A 17,118-nucleotide genomic window follows, 5' to 3' on the forward strand; every position below is an offset into this window, starting at 1 on the left:
TACAATTAACTTAGGTTACCTTGCATAATGACTTAGCCTCTCCCAGTCTTTATTCAAGCCTATTTCCCCTTGTTTTTTCCTACCCCCCCCCCCCAGACGTTCTTGTTAAACCCTGGATTTGTGCTGGAAATGGCCTACCTTGATCATCATACACATTGTAAAGAGAGTGATCACTTTAGATAAACTATTACCAGCAGGAGAGTGGGGTGGGAGGAGGTATTTTTTCATGCTTTGTGTGTATAAAAAGATCTTCTACACTTCCCACAGTATGCATCCAATGAAGTGAGCTGTAGCTCACGAAAGCTTATGCGCAAATAACTTGGTTAGTCTCCAAGGTGCCACAAGTCCTCCTTTTCTTTTTGCGAATAGAGACTAGCACGGCTGTTACTCTGAAACCTGTCAATCTGGAACAGTTCCTCAGATTTGACACCTGTAAAGAATGGCTCAGTTTCTCTTCAGTTCCTACCTGTACTTTATCAACTTCTGTTCCCTCCTCTCTACAGCTGAGGCCTACTTCCTGCCATCTAGACCTTCTGATGCTAGCTAATGGTGACCTCTTACATGGGAGACTTAAGCTCTCATTAGGCCACTGCTGGAGGGTTGAGATAATGCGGCTGGAGTGGAACAGTGTCGCTTTACGACCTAGCCTCCTCCAACCTATACACACACTTCTATCTCCTACAGGAGCCACAGTGTGGGGGTGTTTGGGGTAGCCTCTTAACTGAAAGGTGCCTTCGTGAGGCTGCAGATTCTTATACCCCCTGAAACAACCACCATTGAACACCATTGAAGCTGCATTCAGGCTTCTGCCAAAGCTGTAGGGACCTGCACCACTTCAAAGCATCTCTTCCAGCCTAGAATGGTTCTAGGCTGAAGCATTGGTTCCTGTCCTCAGGAATGAGGGACCCCAATACTGCGTTAGTGAGGTTCTAGGTACTGGCACAGGGCTACAGCCTCCTGTGCAGTAATAACCAGCAGGATATTTCAAAGGTGAGAGTTGGAGGCGCTCTCTCTCTGCCGCGTGGGGGGGGGAGGTATAAACGTCTTACTTTTTTGTTTGCCATGCTGGTACAAAGCATTCCTTGCTCGTAGGGTGTCTTACCCCTGCCAGGGTCACTGTCTTGGCAGGAAAGTGTAAATAGTGCACCTGGCTTTTGCCTTTTGCAGTAGATGAACAACCCACAGTGAAATGTGCAAGACACAATCAGGCTGAACTGACAGGTTTCAGAGCAGCAGCTGTGTTAGTCTGTATTCGCAAAAAGAAAAGGAGTATGTGTGGCACCTTAGAGACTAACCAATTTATTTGAGCATAAGCTTTCGTGAGCTACAGCTCACTTCATCGGATGCACCGATGCATCTGATGAAGTGAGCTGTAGCTCACGAAAGCTTATGCTCAAATAAATGTTAGTCTCTAAGGTGCCACAAGTACTCCTCCTTTTCTTTTTGCTGAACTGATTGTTATATATCTCTGTAAACACTGACCTGGGAGCCTTTCCAGCGCCGCCCCTAGCTTTGGCTACAAGGGCAGTCCTGAAAACTTTCCTATGGCTAAGGAGGGGTTGCCTCCACTCAGGTTTGTCAGTCCCACTGTGGATGAGCCAGGGGCTGCTAATGTTGTCCATCAGATTTGCTCAGAGAGGAATTAGGTGATGTGGGAGGCTCCCAGCATCCTTGAAGGGGAGGAGCTGAACCAGAGTTGACAAATGAGAAATTTTTCAAACATTTCCTTAGTTCAGACTGCCCCAGTTTTAGTTAATTGCACGTGTATTCCCCTACTGCCATCCCTTCAGGTAACCCAATTAAGGTTTTTGACTTTCAGCCCTGGTCTACACTAGGACTTCAGGTCGAATTTAGCAGCGTTAAATCGATGTAAACCTGCACCCATCCACACGATGAAGCCCTTTATTTAGACTTAAAGGGCTCTTAAAATCGATTTCCTTACTCCACCCCTGACAAGTGGATTAGTGCTTAAATTGGCCTTGCCGGCTCGAATTTGGGGTACTGTGGACACAATTCGAGGGTATTGGCCTCCGGGAGCTATCCCAGAGTGCTCCATTGTGACCGCTCTGGACAGCACTCTCAACTCAGATGCACTGGCCAGGTAGACAGGAAAAGAACCGCAAACTTTTGAAGCTCATTTCCTGTTTGGCCAGCGTGGCAAGCTGCAGGTGACCATGCAGAGCTCATCAGCAGAGGTGACCATGATGGAGTCCCAGGATCACAAAAGAGCTCCAGCATGGACCGAATGGGAGGTACGGGATCTGATCGCTGTATGGGGAGAGGAATCCGTGCTATCAGAATTCCATTCCAGTTTTCGAAATGCCAAAACCTTTGTCAAAATCTCCCAGGGCATGAAGGACAGAGGCCATAACAGGGACCCAAAGCAGTGCCGCGTGAAACTTAAGGAGCTGAGGCAAGCCTAACAGAAAACCAGAGAGGCAAACGGCCGCTCCGTGTCAGAGCCCCAAACATGCCACTTCTATGATGAGCTACATGCCATTTTAGGGGGTTCAGCCACCACTACCCCAGCCGTGTTGTTTGACTCTTTCAATGGAGATGGAGGCAACACGGAAGCAGATTTTGGGGACGAAGAAGAAGATGATGATGATCATAGCTCACAGCAAGCACGCGGAGAAACCGCTTTTCCTGACAGCCAGGAACTGTTTCTCACCCTGGACCTGGAGCCAGTACCCCCCGAACCCACCCAAGGCTGCCTCCTGGACCCAGCAGGCGGAGAAGGGACCTCTGGTGAGTGTACCTTTTAAAATACTATACATGGTTTAAAAGCAAGCATGTGAAAGGATTACTTTGCCCTGGCATTCGCGGCTCTCCTGGATGTACTCCCAAAGCCTTTGCAAAAGGTTTCTGGGGAGGGCAGCCTTATTGCGTCCTCCATGGTAGGACACTTTACCACTCCAGGCCAGTAACACGTACTCGGGAATCATTGTAGAACAAAGCATTGCAGTGTACATCTGTTCTTTATCTCTCTGTGTTATCCTCAGGAGAGTGAGATATCATTCATGGTCACCTGGTTGAAATAGTGCTTTTCTTCAGGGGACACTCAGAGGAGCCCATTCCTGCTGGGCTGTTTGCCTGTGGCTAAACAGAAATGTTCCCCGCTGTTAGCCACAGGGAGGGGGGAAGGTTGAGGGGGTAGCACGTGGTGGGGGGAGGCAAAATGCGACCTTGTAACGAAAGCACATGTGCTATGTATGTAATGTTAACAGCAAGGTTTACCCTGAAAGAGTGTAGCCACTGTTTTATAAAATGTATCTTTTTAAATACCGCTGTCCCTTTTTTTTTCTCCACCAGCTGCATATGTTTCAATGATCACAAGATCTTCTCCTTCCCAGAGGCTAGTGAAGATTAGAATGCGAAAAAAACGCATTCGAGATGAAATGTTCTCCGAGCTCATGCTGTCCTCCCACACTGACAGAGCACAGACGAATAAGTGGAGGCAAATAATGTCAGAGTGCAGGAAAGCACAAAATGACCGGGAGGAGAGGTGGCGGGCTGAAGAGAGTAAGTTGTGGGCTGAAGAGAGTAGGCGGCGGGCTGAAGCTCAAATGTGGTGGCAGCGTGATGAGAGGAGGCAGGATTCAATGCTGAGGCTGCTGGAGGACCAAACCAGTATGCTCCAGTGTATGGTTGAGCTGCAGCAAAGGCAGCTGGAGCACAGACCGCCACTACAGCCCCTGTGTAACCAACTGCCCTCCTCCCCAAGTTCCATAGCCTCCACACCCAGACGCCCAAGAACGCGGTGGGGGGGCCACTGGTCAACCAGCCACTCCGCCACAGAGGATTGCCCCAAAAAAAGAAGGCTGGCATTCAATAAATTTTAAAAGTTGTAAACTTTTAAAGTGCTGTGTGGCATTTTCCTTCCCTCCTCCACCACGCCTCCTGGGCTACCTTGGTAGTCATCCCCCTATTTGTGTGATGAATGAATAACGAATGCATGAATGTGAAGCAACAATGACTTTATTGCCTCTGCAAGCGGTGATTGAAGGGAGGAGGGGCGGGTGGTTAGCTTACAGGGAAGTAGAGTGAACCAAGGGGCGGGGGGTTTCATCAAGGAGAAACAAACAGAACTTTCACACCTTAGCCTGGCCAGTCATGAAACTGGTTTTCAAAGCTTCTCTGATGCGCACCGCGCCCTCCTGTGCTCTTCTAACCGCCCTGGTGTCTGGCTGCACGTAACCAGCAGCCAGGCGATTTGCCTTAACCTCCCACCCTGCCATAAATATCTACCCCTTACTCTCACAGGTATTGTGGAGCACACAGCAAGCAGTAATAACAGTGGGAATATTGGATTCGCTGATGTCTAAGGGAGTCAGTAAACTGCGCCAGCACGCCTTTAAACATCCAAATGAACATTCTACCACCATTCTGCACTTGCTCAGCCTGTAGTTGAACAGCTCCTGACTACTGTCCAGGCTGCCTGTGTATGGCTTCATGAGCCATGGCATTAAAGGGTAGGCTGGGTCCCCAAGGATACATATAGGCATTTCAACGTCCCCAACAATTATTTTCTGGTCTGGGAATAAAGTCCCTTCCTGCAGCTTTTGAAACAGACCAGAGTTCCTGAAGATGCACGCGTCATGTACCTTTCCCTGCCATCCCATGTTGATGTTGGTGAAACGTACCTTGTGATCTACCAGAGCTTGCAGCACTATAGAAAAGTACCCCTTGCAATTTATGTACTCGCCAGCTTGGTGCTCCGGTGCCAAGATAGAGATGGGTTCCATCTATGGCCCCACCACAGTTAGGGAATCCCATTGCAGCAAAGCCTTCCACTATGACCTGCACATTTCCCAGGGTCACTACCCTTGATATCAGCAGATCTTTGATTGCGTGGGCTACTTGCATCACAGCAGCCCCCACAGTAGATTTGTCCACTCCAAATTGATTCCCAACTGACCGGTAGCTGTCTGGCGGTGCAAGCTTTCACAGGGCTATTGCCACTCGCTTCTCAACTGTGAGGGCTGCTCTCATCTTGGTATCTATGCACTTCAGGGCAGGGGAAAGCAAGTCACAAAGTTCCATGAAAGTGCCCTTACGCATGCGAAAGTTTCGCAGCCACTGGGAATCGTCCCAGACCCGCAACACTATGCGGTCCCACCAGTCTGTGCTTGTTTCTTGAGCCCAGAATCGGCGTTCCACAGCATGAACCTGCTCCATTAGCACCATGATGCATGCATTGGCAGGGCCCATGCTTTTAGAGAAATCTGTGTCCATGTCCTGATCACTCACGTGACCGCGCTGATGTCGCCTCCTCACCCGGTATCGCTCTGCCAGGTTCTGGTACTGCATATACTGCTGGATAAGGCGTGTGGTATTTAATGTGCTCCTAATTGCCAAAGTGAGCTGAGCGGCCTCCATGCTTGCCTTGGTATGGCGTCCGCACAGAAAAAAGGTGCGGAATGATTGTCTGCCGTTGCTCTGACGGAGGGAGGGGCGACTGACAACACGGCTTACAGGGTTGGCTTCAGGGAGCTAAAATCAACAAAGCGGGTGGCTTTACATCAAGGAGTATTTCAGGCAGGAGTTCACGGAGGGTTCCAATAAGAAATGGTGCACCTAAGTTATTGTTCTTATTGGAACAAGGAGGTTAGTCTGGCCTCTGATTGATACATGGCTAGATTTACCTTGCTGCACCTTCCCTGTGAGTGACTGCAGTGTGACCTAGAGGAATGAGTCCCCTAGACGGGGGAGGAGGCAAATGAGTACAAAACAAATCTGGTCTATTTCTTGTTTTGATCCACTCCATCTATCTTTTACATCTTTGGCTGGTAGCAGACGGTGCAGAAGGACTGCATGCCATCCACATCTCATGGCTGCTCGGCAGAAGATGGTACAGTACGACTGCTAGCCATCCTCATCTCTTGCCTGCCTGGCAGAAGATGGTACAGTACGACTGCTAGCAATCCGTATCGCCTGCCTGCTCACCATAAGACGGCTCAATAGGACTGACTGCAGGACTAAAGAGAATGACCTGGTCAAGTCACTCCAAATTTAGTCCCTGCGCCCATGTCTGCCCAGGCGCTCCCAGCCGACGTGGCCAGGAGCACCTCGGACATGACGAGGACGGCTACCGGTCATATTGCACCGCCTGCTGCCAGAAGGCAATGGGTTGCTGCTACTGTGTAGCAATGCCGTACTGTGTCTGCCAGCACCCAGGAGACATACGGTGACGGTTACCTGAGCGGGCTCCATGCTTGCTGTGGTATGGCGTCTGCACAGGTAACTCAGGAAAAAAGGCACGAAATGATTGTCTGCCCTTGCTTTCATGGAGGGAGAGAGGGAGGGAACGGGGGCCTGACGATATGTACCCAGAACCACCCGCGACAATGTTTTAGCCCCATCAGGCATTGGGATCTCAACCCAGAATTCCAATGGGCAGCGGAGACTGCGGGAACTGTGGGATAGCCACCCACAGTGCAACGCTCCGGAAGTCGACGCTAGCCTCGGTACTGTGGAAGCACTCCGCCGAGTTAATGCACTTAGAGCATTTTCTGTGGGGACACACACACTCCAATATATAAAACCGATTTCTAAAAAACCGACTTCTATAAATTCGACCTTATTCCGTAGTGTAAACATACCCTCAGCCATTACCTCTCTTGGGTGGAGAACCCGAATTTCTTTCCCTTCTGCCTAGGGCTTTAAGGTTGCATTGCTCTGCCTCAGCGGGATACCCTTAGGAGCCTGTGCTTTGCTTTCTCTCCCACGGGCTACGAATAGAATTGCCACCAGTTACAAGTTCCCACATAGCTCTTCTGAAGCAGGAGTGGGGGAGCAGGGGGTTCAGTGCTGGGCTGGGGGCAGAATCACAGAGTAACAGGGTTGGAAGGGACCTCAGGAGGTCAACTAGTCCAGCCCCCTGCTCAAAGCAGGACCAATCCCCAATTTTTGCCCCAGATCCCAAATGGCCCCCGCAAGGATTGAACTCACAACCCTGGGGTTAGCAGGCCAGTGCTCCAAGCACTGTGATGGGGGCGCAGAGGGGGTGGTGCTGGGGGCATGGGGGGCCAGTACTGGGGGGGCGCAGGCGCTGGGGGAGCAGTGGGGGGGAGATTAGGCGCTGGGCTGGGGGGGGCAGAGGGGGTGGTGCTGGGGGAGCAGTGGGGGGTCTGGCGCTGGGGGCGCAGAGGGGGTGGTGCTGGGGGCATGGGGGGCCAGTACTGGGGGGGTCTGGCGCTGGGGGGCCAGTACTGGGGGGGTCTGGCGCTGGGGGCCAGTACTGGGGGGGAGATTAGGCGCTGGGCTGGGGGAGCAGTGGGGGGTCTGGCGCTGGGGGCGCAGAGGGGGTGGTGCTGGGGGTATGGGGGGCCAGTACTGGGGGGGTCTGGCGCTGGGGGGCCAGTACTGGGGGGGTCTGGCGCTGGGGGCCAGTACTGGGGGGGAGATTAGGCGCTGGGCTGGGGGAGCAGTGGGGGGTCTGGCGCTGGGGGCGCAGAGGGGGTGGTGCTGGGGGTATGGGGGGCCAGTACTGGGGGGGAGATTAGGCGCTGGGCTGGGGGGGGCAGAGGGGGTGGTGCTGGGGGAGCAGTGGGGGGTCTGGCGCTGGGGGCGCAGAGGGGGTGGTGCTGTGGGTAAGGGGGGCCAGTACTGGGGGGGTCTGGCGCTGGGGGGCCAGTACTGGGGGGCGCAGGCGCTGGGGAAGCAGTGGGGGGGAGATTAGGCGCTGGGCTGGGGGGGGCAGAGGGGGTGGTGTTGGGGGAGCAGTGGGGGGTCTGGCGCTGGGGGCGCAGAGGGGGTGGTGCTGGGGGCATGGGGGGCCAGTACTGGGGGGGCGCAGGCGCTGGGGGGCCAGTACTGGGGGGGAGATTAGGCGCTGGGCTGGGGGAGCAGTGGGGGGTCTGGCGCTGGGGGCGCAGAGGGGGTGGTGCTGGGGGCATGGGGGGCCAGTACTGGGGGGGTCTGGCGCTGGGGGGCCAGTACTGGGGGGGCACAGGCGCTGGGGGGCCAGTACTGGGGGGGCCAGTACTGGGGGGTCTGGCGCTGGGGGGCCAGTACTGGGGGGGCACAGGCGCTGGGGGGCCAGTACTGGGGGGGTCTGGCGCTGGGGGAGCAGTGGGGGGGAGATTAGGCGCTGGGCTGGGGGGGGCAGAGGGGGTGGTGCTGGGGGAGCAGTGGGGGGTCTGGCGCTGGGGGCGCAGAGGGGGTGGTGCTGGGGGCATGGGGGGCCAGTACTGGGGGGGCGCAGGCGCTGGGGGAGCAGTGGGGGGGAGATTAGGCGCTGGGCTGGGGGGGGCAGAGGGGGTGGTGCTGGGGGAGCAGTGGGGGGTCTGGCGCTGGGGGCGCAGAGGGGGTGGTGCTGGGGGCATGGGGGGCCAGTACTGGGGGGGTCTGGCGCTGGGGGGCCAGTACTGGGGGGGAGATTAGGCGCTGGGCTGGGGGGGGCAGAGGGGGTGGTGCTGGGGGAGCAGTGGGGGGTCTGGCGCTGGGGGCGCAGAGGGGGTGGTGCTGTGGGTATGGGGGGCCAGTACTGGGGGGGTCTGGCGCTGGGGGGCCAGTACTGGGGGGCGCAGGTGCTGGGGAAGCAGTGGGGGGGAGATTAGGCGCTGGGCTGGGGGGGCAGAGGGGGTGGTGTTGGGGGAGCAGTGGGGGGTCTGGCGCTGGGGGCGCAGAGGGGGTGGTGCTGGGGGCATGGGGGGCCAGTACTGGGGGGGTCTGGCGCTGGGGGGCCAGTACTGGGGGGGCGCAGGCGCTGGGGGGCCAGTACTGGGGGGGAGATTAGGCGCTGGGCTGGGGGGGCAGAGGGGGTGGTGCTGGGGGAGCAGTGGGGGGTCTGGCGCTGGGGGCGCAGAGGGGGTGGTGCTGTGGGTATGGGGGGCCAGTACTGGGGGGGGTCTGGCGCTGGGGGGCCAGTACTGGGGGGCGCAGGCGCTGGGGAAGCAGTGGGGGGGAGATTAGGCGCTGGGCTGGGGGGGCAGAGGGGGTGGTGCTGGGGGAGCAGTGGGGGGTCTGGCGCTGGGGGCGCAGAGGGGGTGGTGCTGGGGGCATGGGGGGCCAGTACTGGGGGGGTCTGGCGCTGGGGGGCCAGTACTGGGGGGGCGCAGGCGCTGGGGGCCAGTACTGGGGGGGAGATTAGGCGCTGGGCTGGGGGAGCAGTGGGGGGTCTGGCGCTGGGGGCGCAGAGGGGGTGGTGCTGGGGGTATGGGGGGCCAGTACTGGGGGGGTCTGGCGCTGGGGGGCCAGTACTGGGGGGGCACAGGCGCTGGGGGGCCAGTACTGGGGGGGTCTGGCGCTGGGGGGCCAGTACTGGGGGGGAGATTAGGCGCTGGGCTGGGGGGCGCAGAGGGGGTGGCGCTGGGGGCGCAGAGGGGGTGGTGCTGGGGGCATGGGGGGCCAGTACTGGGGGGCGCAGGCGCTGGGGGGCCAGTACTGGGGGGGCGCAGGCGCTGGGCTGGGGGGGGCAGTACCGGGGGAGAAGGGGGCGGGTCTGGCGCTGGGCTGGGGGGCGCCAGGAGCCGGGGGGGGTCTGGCGCTGGGCTGGGGGGCGCCAGGAGCCGGGGGGGGTCTGGCGCTGGGCTGGGGGGCGCCAGGAGCCGGGGGGGGGTCTGGCGCTGGGCTGGGGGGCGCCAGGAGCCGGGGGGGGGGTCTGGCGCTGGGCTGGGGGGGCGGGCAGTGGGGCCGGGGCCTCAGGCGGGGGGGGGGGGAGGGGAAGCCTCGCTCGCTCCGCGGGTGGCGCTGACCCCGAGCGCCGTCACTGCGCAGGCGCCGTTAGCCCATCGCTCCGCCCCCTGGGCTTTGCTGGCAGGTGGCGCAAAGGCACGTGCCAGGCCGGCAGCTCGTAGCGCGCGGGCCCGCTCTTTACCCGGAAATAGGCGCTCTGGCCCGGAAGTGACCCTCATCCTGCCGCCGGAAGCACAAGCTCTGGCTCCGTACCCGGAAGCGGCCGGCGTCCCACGGCTGTCATGGCGGCTGGCGGGAGCCTGAGCCGGGCGGAGCGGAAAGCGGCAGCTCGAGCCGAGATCCTGCAGCAGGAGGAGCAGCGGGACCGGCGCAGACAGGTACCGCCCCCTCCCGTTAGCCCGGGTCCCTCGCCCGGCGCCGCCGCCGCCGCGCGGTCCTGCCCCGCCGGGGGCCCGCTCGGGCGGGCGCGGCGGGTGACCCGTTCTGTGCTCTCCGGGTGCCAGGTGTCCCGGATCCTGAGGAAGCCGGCGGGGGAGCGGAGCCCGGAGGAGAGCCTGCTCCTGGGCGAGTGCGAGGACATCGTGCGGGAGCTGGAGCGGCGGCGCATGAAGCGCGAGGGGCTGCGCAGGAGGCAGGAGGAGGTGGGTGCTCGCCCGCGCTGGGACGTTGATTCCCGCTCTTGCGGGCCCCGCTATAGTCCCTGATATCCAATGAACCGCTTAGCCACGAGAGCACATCAGGCCTCCGCCCTCCCTCGGATCCCTGGCCACTCGCCCTGCTCCTTCAAAGGCATGGTCCTAATCTTCAGAGCCACTGAGGATCAGGACCCTGCACGTCTCTGGGACCGTGAGGATCACACTACGTAGAGCAAAGCCTGTGAGAGCTGGAAAATCCTGAGTAGAGAGGAGTCAGGTAGTGAGTCTCAGGCCTAACCTTTGGTAAAGGTTTCCACCATAACTAGAGTGACACTTGCAACAAATATTTTTTCCACTTAAAGAATAAAGTCAACTGCAAACAGAGCTTCCTCTAACCAGACAAGGGAGAAGAGACAGACTATGGTAAGGACTTCCATGTTGCTTACCTAACTCTTGTTGCATGAACTCCAATAGTATAACAATGAGTGGCATTAAAAAAAAACTGGAGGATAGTTTCTGTAACCTATAGAATAAGTCTGACAGGGAAACTGTCGGAAATGGATCCTACTTAGTGGAGAATTGTCCTTTTGGGAAAGGACATGTAAAGGTGTCACCCTCTAGGAGATTTCTAACCCACTGTCAAGGTTTAATAGTCCATGTCAGTTCTTTTCTATTCAGAAAATAAACTGCTCTGACTGGCTTTGTATGCCAGCTTTCCTGACCCCTCTCTTCCCCCCACCCCCGGATGAGACGCCACTGCAGCTTCCAGGGATGCAGAATGAGAAACAGGGAGTCTAACTGGTATTTAGTTTGGTTTAGTTCAGGTTTGGGTTCAGTTGTATTCAATGTGTTTGGGTTCTTTTCTGGTTCACGCCATCATAAAATCCCAAAAAACTTCAGTTACTGATTCAAACTAGGTCAAATCAAATGTCAATCTGATTTAAATTTAAAAAAAAATTGAAACTGAAACTGTTTTGATTAACTTTTACATGAGTTTTCCTAGTGTTCTTGTGCTGTCAAACAATTATTTTTTATGAACAATACGTTTGATCAAATTAAAATAACATCTTGTAAGATTTTCTGTGTTGTATTGGACCTTTATGGTGAAAGGATACTTTTGAAGCCTGAAAACATTCTTTCACTACTCCTGATGCTGGAACTGTCAATTGAGTCATCTTGGGTATGACATTTCCAATGGTTTAAAATGATTTCTTTCTTAATGAGATGTGGCTCATCTGCAAATGAATCAAGAATTGTCCCAATCGTTTTTAGAGCTTTTCTTCATCCAGATATGTTTGTTTTTGGAGATTTCATGAGCTTTAAGAAGAAGTTGCAGTTCATCATCCAGTCTTTCAATTTCATATGTGTCTGACATTGATTCTATTACATAATTATTTTCTACTTCTGACTGAAACATTTCCATTTTCATCCACGTTTTGATTAAATTAAATTTTACCTTGACTTTGTCTTCTTGTGACAGTAGGAATTGATATCTAGGATCAAGGCATGCACATGAGAAAAAGATATTCTTTTCAAACAATTTTTTTTTCTAATTTTTTTAATTGAAGCCAGTAAGGATTCAGTAAAAAGAGAAGAGACCAGAAGGGAGTTAACCAGCAATTTGCATAGAGAGATTGCTCTAACTTCCTTGTCTTCTCTTTAGGTTTGTGATGAACCAGAGGAATTAAAGAGAAAGGTCATTGAGCTGGCCGCAGCTGTCCGAAGTGCGAAACACCTGGTCATCTATACAGGAGCTGGGATCAGCACGGTAGGGTTAAATGGGATGAGTTGTTTAAGGCTGCTGGAGCTCTTTCAGCAGTGATTCTATGCCATAAATTCTACAGAGATCTTTCTTGGTTAGTGAGTGGATTGCATGAAGCCAGGTAGGTGTGTAAGCAAAGTATTAGGAGTCCTAGGATCCTGTATTCAGACTGAGATTGGTCCACAGTCAGGACACCTTCACATTTGTGTCTTAGGAAGGCACTTGTTGGTCAGGAAAGGCTGAGGCTCTGACTGCATACAAAGATCTTTGTCAGAGCCCTTCTGGGTTAGTGTGAAGTGTTAGGCAGCAGCCAAGATCACTGTACAAAGAATGTCCTTTTCGATCTGATCAGTAAGGCCACTCCTTCAGATTTCTCTTCAAGACCCACTTCTGTCCTATAGCCAATAAGAAATTGGCCAGTTAATGATGGCTAGGTTGAAGGGCAGATGGGTCTAGCAGGCAGTTCATAATTTTTAAATTGTAAATATCTATAAAAATGGTCTGCCTTTGTGGTCCCTGCTGGGAGAAGTGGGTGTTGAAGGCTGGCACATCCCCTGCGTATGTCACTTTTCACTTTTGATTGTGAAATCTTTGAAGCAGGAACCATATTTTCTTATTTTTTTTCTACAGCCCATATCGGAATGGGGGCATGATTCAGACTGAGGTGTCTGGGTGCTATAGTGCAATAGACAGTTGTACTGGAGTATGGCCAGCAAAGATGCCATCATATCTGGAGGAACTATGGAAGGATTTAGGAATTGAGTTCTTTGTGGGGAAATAGGAAATACTGAGTGGGAAAAAGTGGCAGAAATTATATGAATTATGCGAGGGAGGAGAATACTAGGGATGTAACATAAAAATGCAGAAACTGAATGAGTGGGGAAGATGGACAGAATGTTGTTCTGTGAAGGATGATGATTCTGGATGAATTATCAGAGTGAGTTAAGCATGGAGTTTAAACAAGTGAGAGAGACCCGTATATGCTTCTGTGTGAGAGAGGGCTGATGGATTTATGGGGAATGTAGGAAGTGAGAATCAGATAAACTATCAAAGCTGGACTGGTGGCATGGGGAGCATTCTCAGCAGGTCTCATTTTCCTCTTGTTTCTCCTGTAATGCAGGCAGCTTCAATCCCTGACTACAGGGGTCCTAATGGAGTCTGGACATTACTGCAGAAAGGGAGGAGTATCAGGTAAGCAGATGACATAACTATTTTTTTCCCTTCCGCTCTAATGGGGTGACAGTCTTTGCAACCCTCCAAAGAGTATCTTTCTTGGCTGCACAGCAGAAGGCAAAGACTGAATGTGGGATTAACAGCTCCTCTTTTGTTCCTTTTCCTTTCCCTTTCCATTTGCCAGGGCTACAGATCTGAGTGAAGCGGAGCCCACGCTCACTCATATGAGCATTGCCTGCTTACACAAGCACAACCTGGTAAGGTCCTAAGCTCACTAGTGCTCTGAAGGAAGAGGCTGGAAAATCAACAGAGACCAGTTGCTGGGGGAAAAAGTGTTCCTTGGATTACTGAACATAGTTACTGTTACTTATGGAAGGTGGCCAGATGTCCACATAGAAACAGCAGGGTTTGTGCTCCTGTAAAAACCCAGTGTCTTATTGGTGTAACCAGGGGGAAAGTAATATAAAATTCTTACCAGTACGGGGCCAGGAGTGGGCCCCCAGAAGGGGCGGGGCTGGGGGCAATCCTGAGGCAGCTGCCGCCTCCTCCTCCTCCTCTTCCCCCCACCCCTTTGGTGGGGCAGGGCTGCGATATTAAAGCACTGCTGTGGCAAGGGACCCTCCTTAAAGCGCTTTAATGTTGCTGCGTACGGGCTGGTATCGGCTTCTTACCATTACTCTGTACCGGCCACTTTAACCCCTAGGTGTAACTCCCACCTTTTGTAGCAACACCTTTTCCATAACTGCCTCACACCCCCGCCCCCGCCTTGTTAGCCTGTTCGTGTGGGTGGGTGAGGGTTCCTGTTATAAAACTTCTAGCAGAGTAATAGTGATAACTCCTAGCAGAGCTTTATTTAGCAGTGGGAGCCCTTTAACTTCTGTCATAAGTGTGTGCTGGTTTCTGTGTCTTCTCAGTCATTTCTTGCCCACCCTGCTTGGTCTCTGCCAACTCTGCTCAAATTCTGGGGTTGTACTGGGGTCAGTCTGTTTTCCTCATTGGTGAACACTTTCAGAGTTCCATGCCATGTCAGCTCTGCTTCCTTCCTTCCAAGGTACAGCATGTGGTGTCTCAGAACTGTGATGGTCTCCATCTACGGAGTGGGTTACCCCAAGCAGCAATATCTGAGCTTCATGGAAACATGTACATAGAGGTGAGTAGCCAGGGCAAAGGCTTGCTGTTCTGTGGGCTCATGTGGGTTATGGGCTGCTGGCCTGTCTCCCCAGTCCACGAAGGATTAAATTCTGCACCCGGAGTCTGTTCAGGCCCTTTCTTCAGGGCACTATTTATGGGTTGCAGTGACAGTCTGTAGAAAACCCCCAAATGAAACAGTTTAGCATAAATCCAGCAGCTCTTCCTCAGTCCTCCTATAGACAGACTGCCTAGGCATACACCTGCCACAGGAATTACCCTACTTCCTGTAGCTCCGACCTAGAAAATGAGCTCTTTCAGCCTTATAGGAATCCGATGCTCATCAGGCAGTCACCTGACCCCTTTACCAGCTGGGTCTGAATTCCCGACCAAGGCGAAACACCTGTTGTTAAAGGGGCTTTGCCTCAAACCAAGGCTAACTGATGAAAGGCCCCTGGCCTTTAAAAGAGCAAACTTGCCTGTTACATAACTGCATTTCCTTGCTTCCTTCCTGCACAAGGTCTGTACTTTCTGCACACCCAATAGAGAATATGTGCGAATGTTTGATGTGACGGAGCGCACAGCCCTGCACAGACATCATACAGGCAGGATGTGCCATAAGTGTGGGGCACAGCTGAGAGACACAATCGTCCATTTCGGGGAGAAGGGGACCTTGAGGGAACCTCTGAACTGGGAAGCAGCAACAGAGGCTGCAAGCAAAGCAGATGTGATTCTGTGTCTGGGTTCCAGCTTAAAGGTAACTGTAGACGCTCAGTGAAGATTGTTAGCAGCATTCTCCTTTGGTGATGCGCCCTGGCGCGGAGCAGTCTTCTCCCAAACACCCTGGTGTCTGGCCTCGCCCACCACATGTGATAAATCCTGGTGCTTGGTAGTCTTTCTTCTGACTCCTCCCTCGTCCCCTTCCTGGTAATAAATTCCACCTACTCTCACAGATATATTCCAGCATTTACATCTGCATTTGGCTATACTGACAGTCTCTATTTTATGCCAGGTTTTGAAAAAGTATCCACGTCTTTGGTGCATGAGCAAACCCCCCAGTCGCCGTCCAAAACTCTACATTGTGAACCTGCAGGTGAGATGTTAAAAAAATGGGAAAAGCCTCATGTGAAAAGATTCTGCGCCTACATCCTGCTGTACGGGGGAATTCATACCCACAAAGAGTCTGAGAACTAGACAGTGTGAATTTGAGCAGGGGACAGATTGGGACATGGGTCCCCTGCCAGAATACAAGGCTGTTAGGTCTGGACAGGGTGCTGTGCAGGGATCATACAGGGGTTGCTCATTCAGCCTGTCTGGATTTTTATCTTCACTTCCTTGGCCCCCCACAGTGGACTCCAAAGGATGATCTGGCTGCCCTAAAACTGCATGGGAAATGTGATGATGTTATGAGATTACTGATGGAAGAACTTGGTCTGGAGATCCCATGCTATGACAGGTGAGGAGCCTCAGGCCTGGTGGCTGCCTCATGTTTACTGACAATAATATTCATCTATTCTATACAGAACTCACTCCCCTGGCCCCCCCTTCACTTCCCTCCTACAAAGCAAGTCACTTCTGTCATCCTCGTTTTACAGATGGGGAAACCAAGGCACAGGGAAAGGAAGTGGTTTGCTGGCACTGGGATGAGAATGGGGAAGTTCTAAATTCCTAGGCCTGGGCTGAGACTGCACCCTCCTGTGCCTGTTTACCACAGAACATTCCTCTGCCTGCTCAGCAGTATATTTTAGTATTTGTAGTTTTTAATAGTGATCGTCACCCAGAAGGCGCTGTCAGCAACTCCTGGCAGAAGTGAGGCAGTGAGATGTGTGCAATGGCAGAGCAGTCCAAAAGCCTGCCTTCCAGGGGAGGGCACAAGAGGTGATTTTAGTCACATAGCTGCTTCTTTGGACTGAGTGAATAGTAGCTGCTCCCTGGCTACATCGAGGATGGAGGAGTGTAATTTTCAGCAGTGGGTTCAGTTCCTGTGTGTGGTAGTGCTGAGTCCCCCAGCAGCAGGACAAGGAGCCTTTCTTACACATCTGTCTTGTTTTGGTAGAACAAAGGACCCTATCTTCTCTCTGGCTATCCCCCTTGGCCCCGGTGAGGAAGGCAGTCACAGCCGGAGACCTGTGGCACCACCATGGAGCCTGGAGGAGGCGCAGATGCAAGAGCAGCAGCGAGAGCCAGCTTCTCAGCTCAGCCTCTCTCTCTCAGGGGGCTGGTTTGGCAGGGGTTGTGCAAAAGGCTCCAAGAAGAAAAAAGTAAATTGACTTTGTAAATTGCCATTTGAACTCTATATTTTTATGGAAATACATCAGCTGCTGCCATTCAGGATGGCTTTTCCCTGCTGCCCTGGACTCAGCTGGGTTTGCCATGGACTCCAGACACGGACTCTGCTGATCTGAGGTGGGGGCAACTGGAAAAAACTGCAGGAGCCATATTTTCATGCAACTATTTACTGTGCAATGACAAAGCTCAGAGGACAGCTGGCTGTTAGGTAATGGGCCTTGCAGTCTGACACCTTTCCCTTAACCTCAGCACTTACACTCTGTTCTCTAGCAGCACTGGCAGGTTGGTGCACCTGCTGTTTCTCTGCCTTGTGGGGTACTTTTTGCTAAGTAAAGAAGCCTGAACTTTCTTGTGGTTCTGTGACTGGCTAGTGGGGGTGACCCTGGGCTGGAGGGTAGGCTCTCGGGGATGCAGCAGCTGGCTCGTGTCCTGCCCTGGGTTGGAGGGCGGGCTCTCCGGGATTCCTGCCCTGGGCTGGAGGGCGGGCTCTCG

The 17,118-nt window shown here is 53.7% G+C and overlaps 1 protein-coding gene and 2 long non-coding RNA genes across 4 annotated transcripts; 2 read left to right on the forward strand and 1 right to left on the reverse strand.

The window, feature by feature from the left end:
• The first annotated feature begins 1,425 nt into the window (after positions 1 to 1,425).
• Positions 1,426 to 3,860, forward strand: LOC140897682 (uncharacterized). Its single transcript, XR_012154785.2, has 2 exons — positions 1,426 to 2,748; positions 3,313 to 3,860. It is a non-coding gene; the product is annotated as an uncharacterized LOC140897682 (long non-coding RNA).
• A 100-nt stretch (positions 3,861 to 3,960) lies between these two features.
• Positions 3,961 to 6,997, reverse strand: LOC140897636 (uncharacterized). Its single transcript, XR_012154770.1, has 2 exons — positions 6,603 to 6,997; positions 3,961 to 5,493 (listed from the first exon to the last, which is right to left on the reverse strand). It is a non-coding gene; the product is annotated as an uncharacterized LOC140897636 (long non-coding RNA).
• Positions 6,998 to 9,881: 2,884 nt separating this feature from the next.
• On the forward strand, positions 9,882 to 16,974 carry SIRT7 (sirtuin 7). 2 transcript variants are annotated; one of them, XM_073311646.1, is made up of 10 exons: positions 9,882 to 10,016; positions 10,143 to 10,280; positions 11,938 to 12,042; positions 13,157 to 13,227; positions 13,394 to 13,466; positions 14,261 to 14,359; positions 14,858 to 15,094; positions 15,350 to 15,430; positions 15,687 to 15,793; positions 16,394 to 16,974. In XM_073311646.1, the coding sequence occupies exons 1-10, from the start codon at positions 9,921 to 9,923 to the stop codon at positions 16,605 to 16,607; spliced, it is 1,221 nt and encodes a 406-aa protein (XP_073167747.1). In that variant the 5' UTR covers positions 9,882 to 9,920; the 3' UTR covers positions 16,608 to 16,974. The 2 variants fall into 2 exon arrangements, with proteins under 2 accessions (XP_073167747.1, XP_073167748.1); XM_073311647.1 differs by lacking the exon at positions 9,882 to 10,016 and having other exon boundaries at positions 10,056 to 10,697.
• The last annotated feature ends 144 nt before the right edge of the window (positions 16,975 to 17,118 follow it).

This window comes from Lepidochelys kempii, chromosome 14 (genome assembly GCF_965140285.1).
Source record: "Lepidochelys kempii isolate rLepKem1 chromosome 14, rLepKem1.hap1, whole genome shotgun sequence".
Lineage (NCBI taxonomy): Eukaryota > Metazoa > Chordata > Testudines > Cheloniidae > Lepidochelys > Lepidochelys kempii.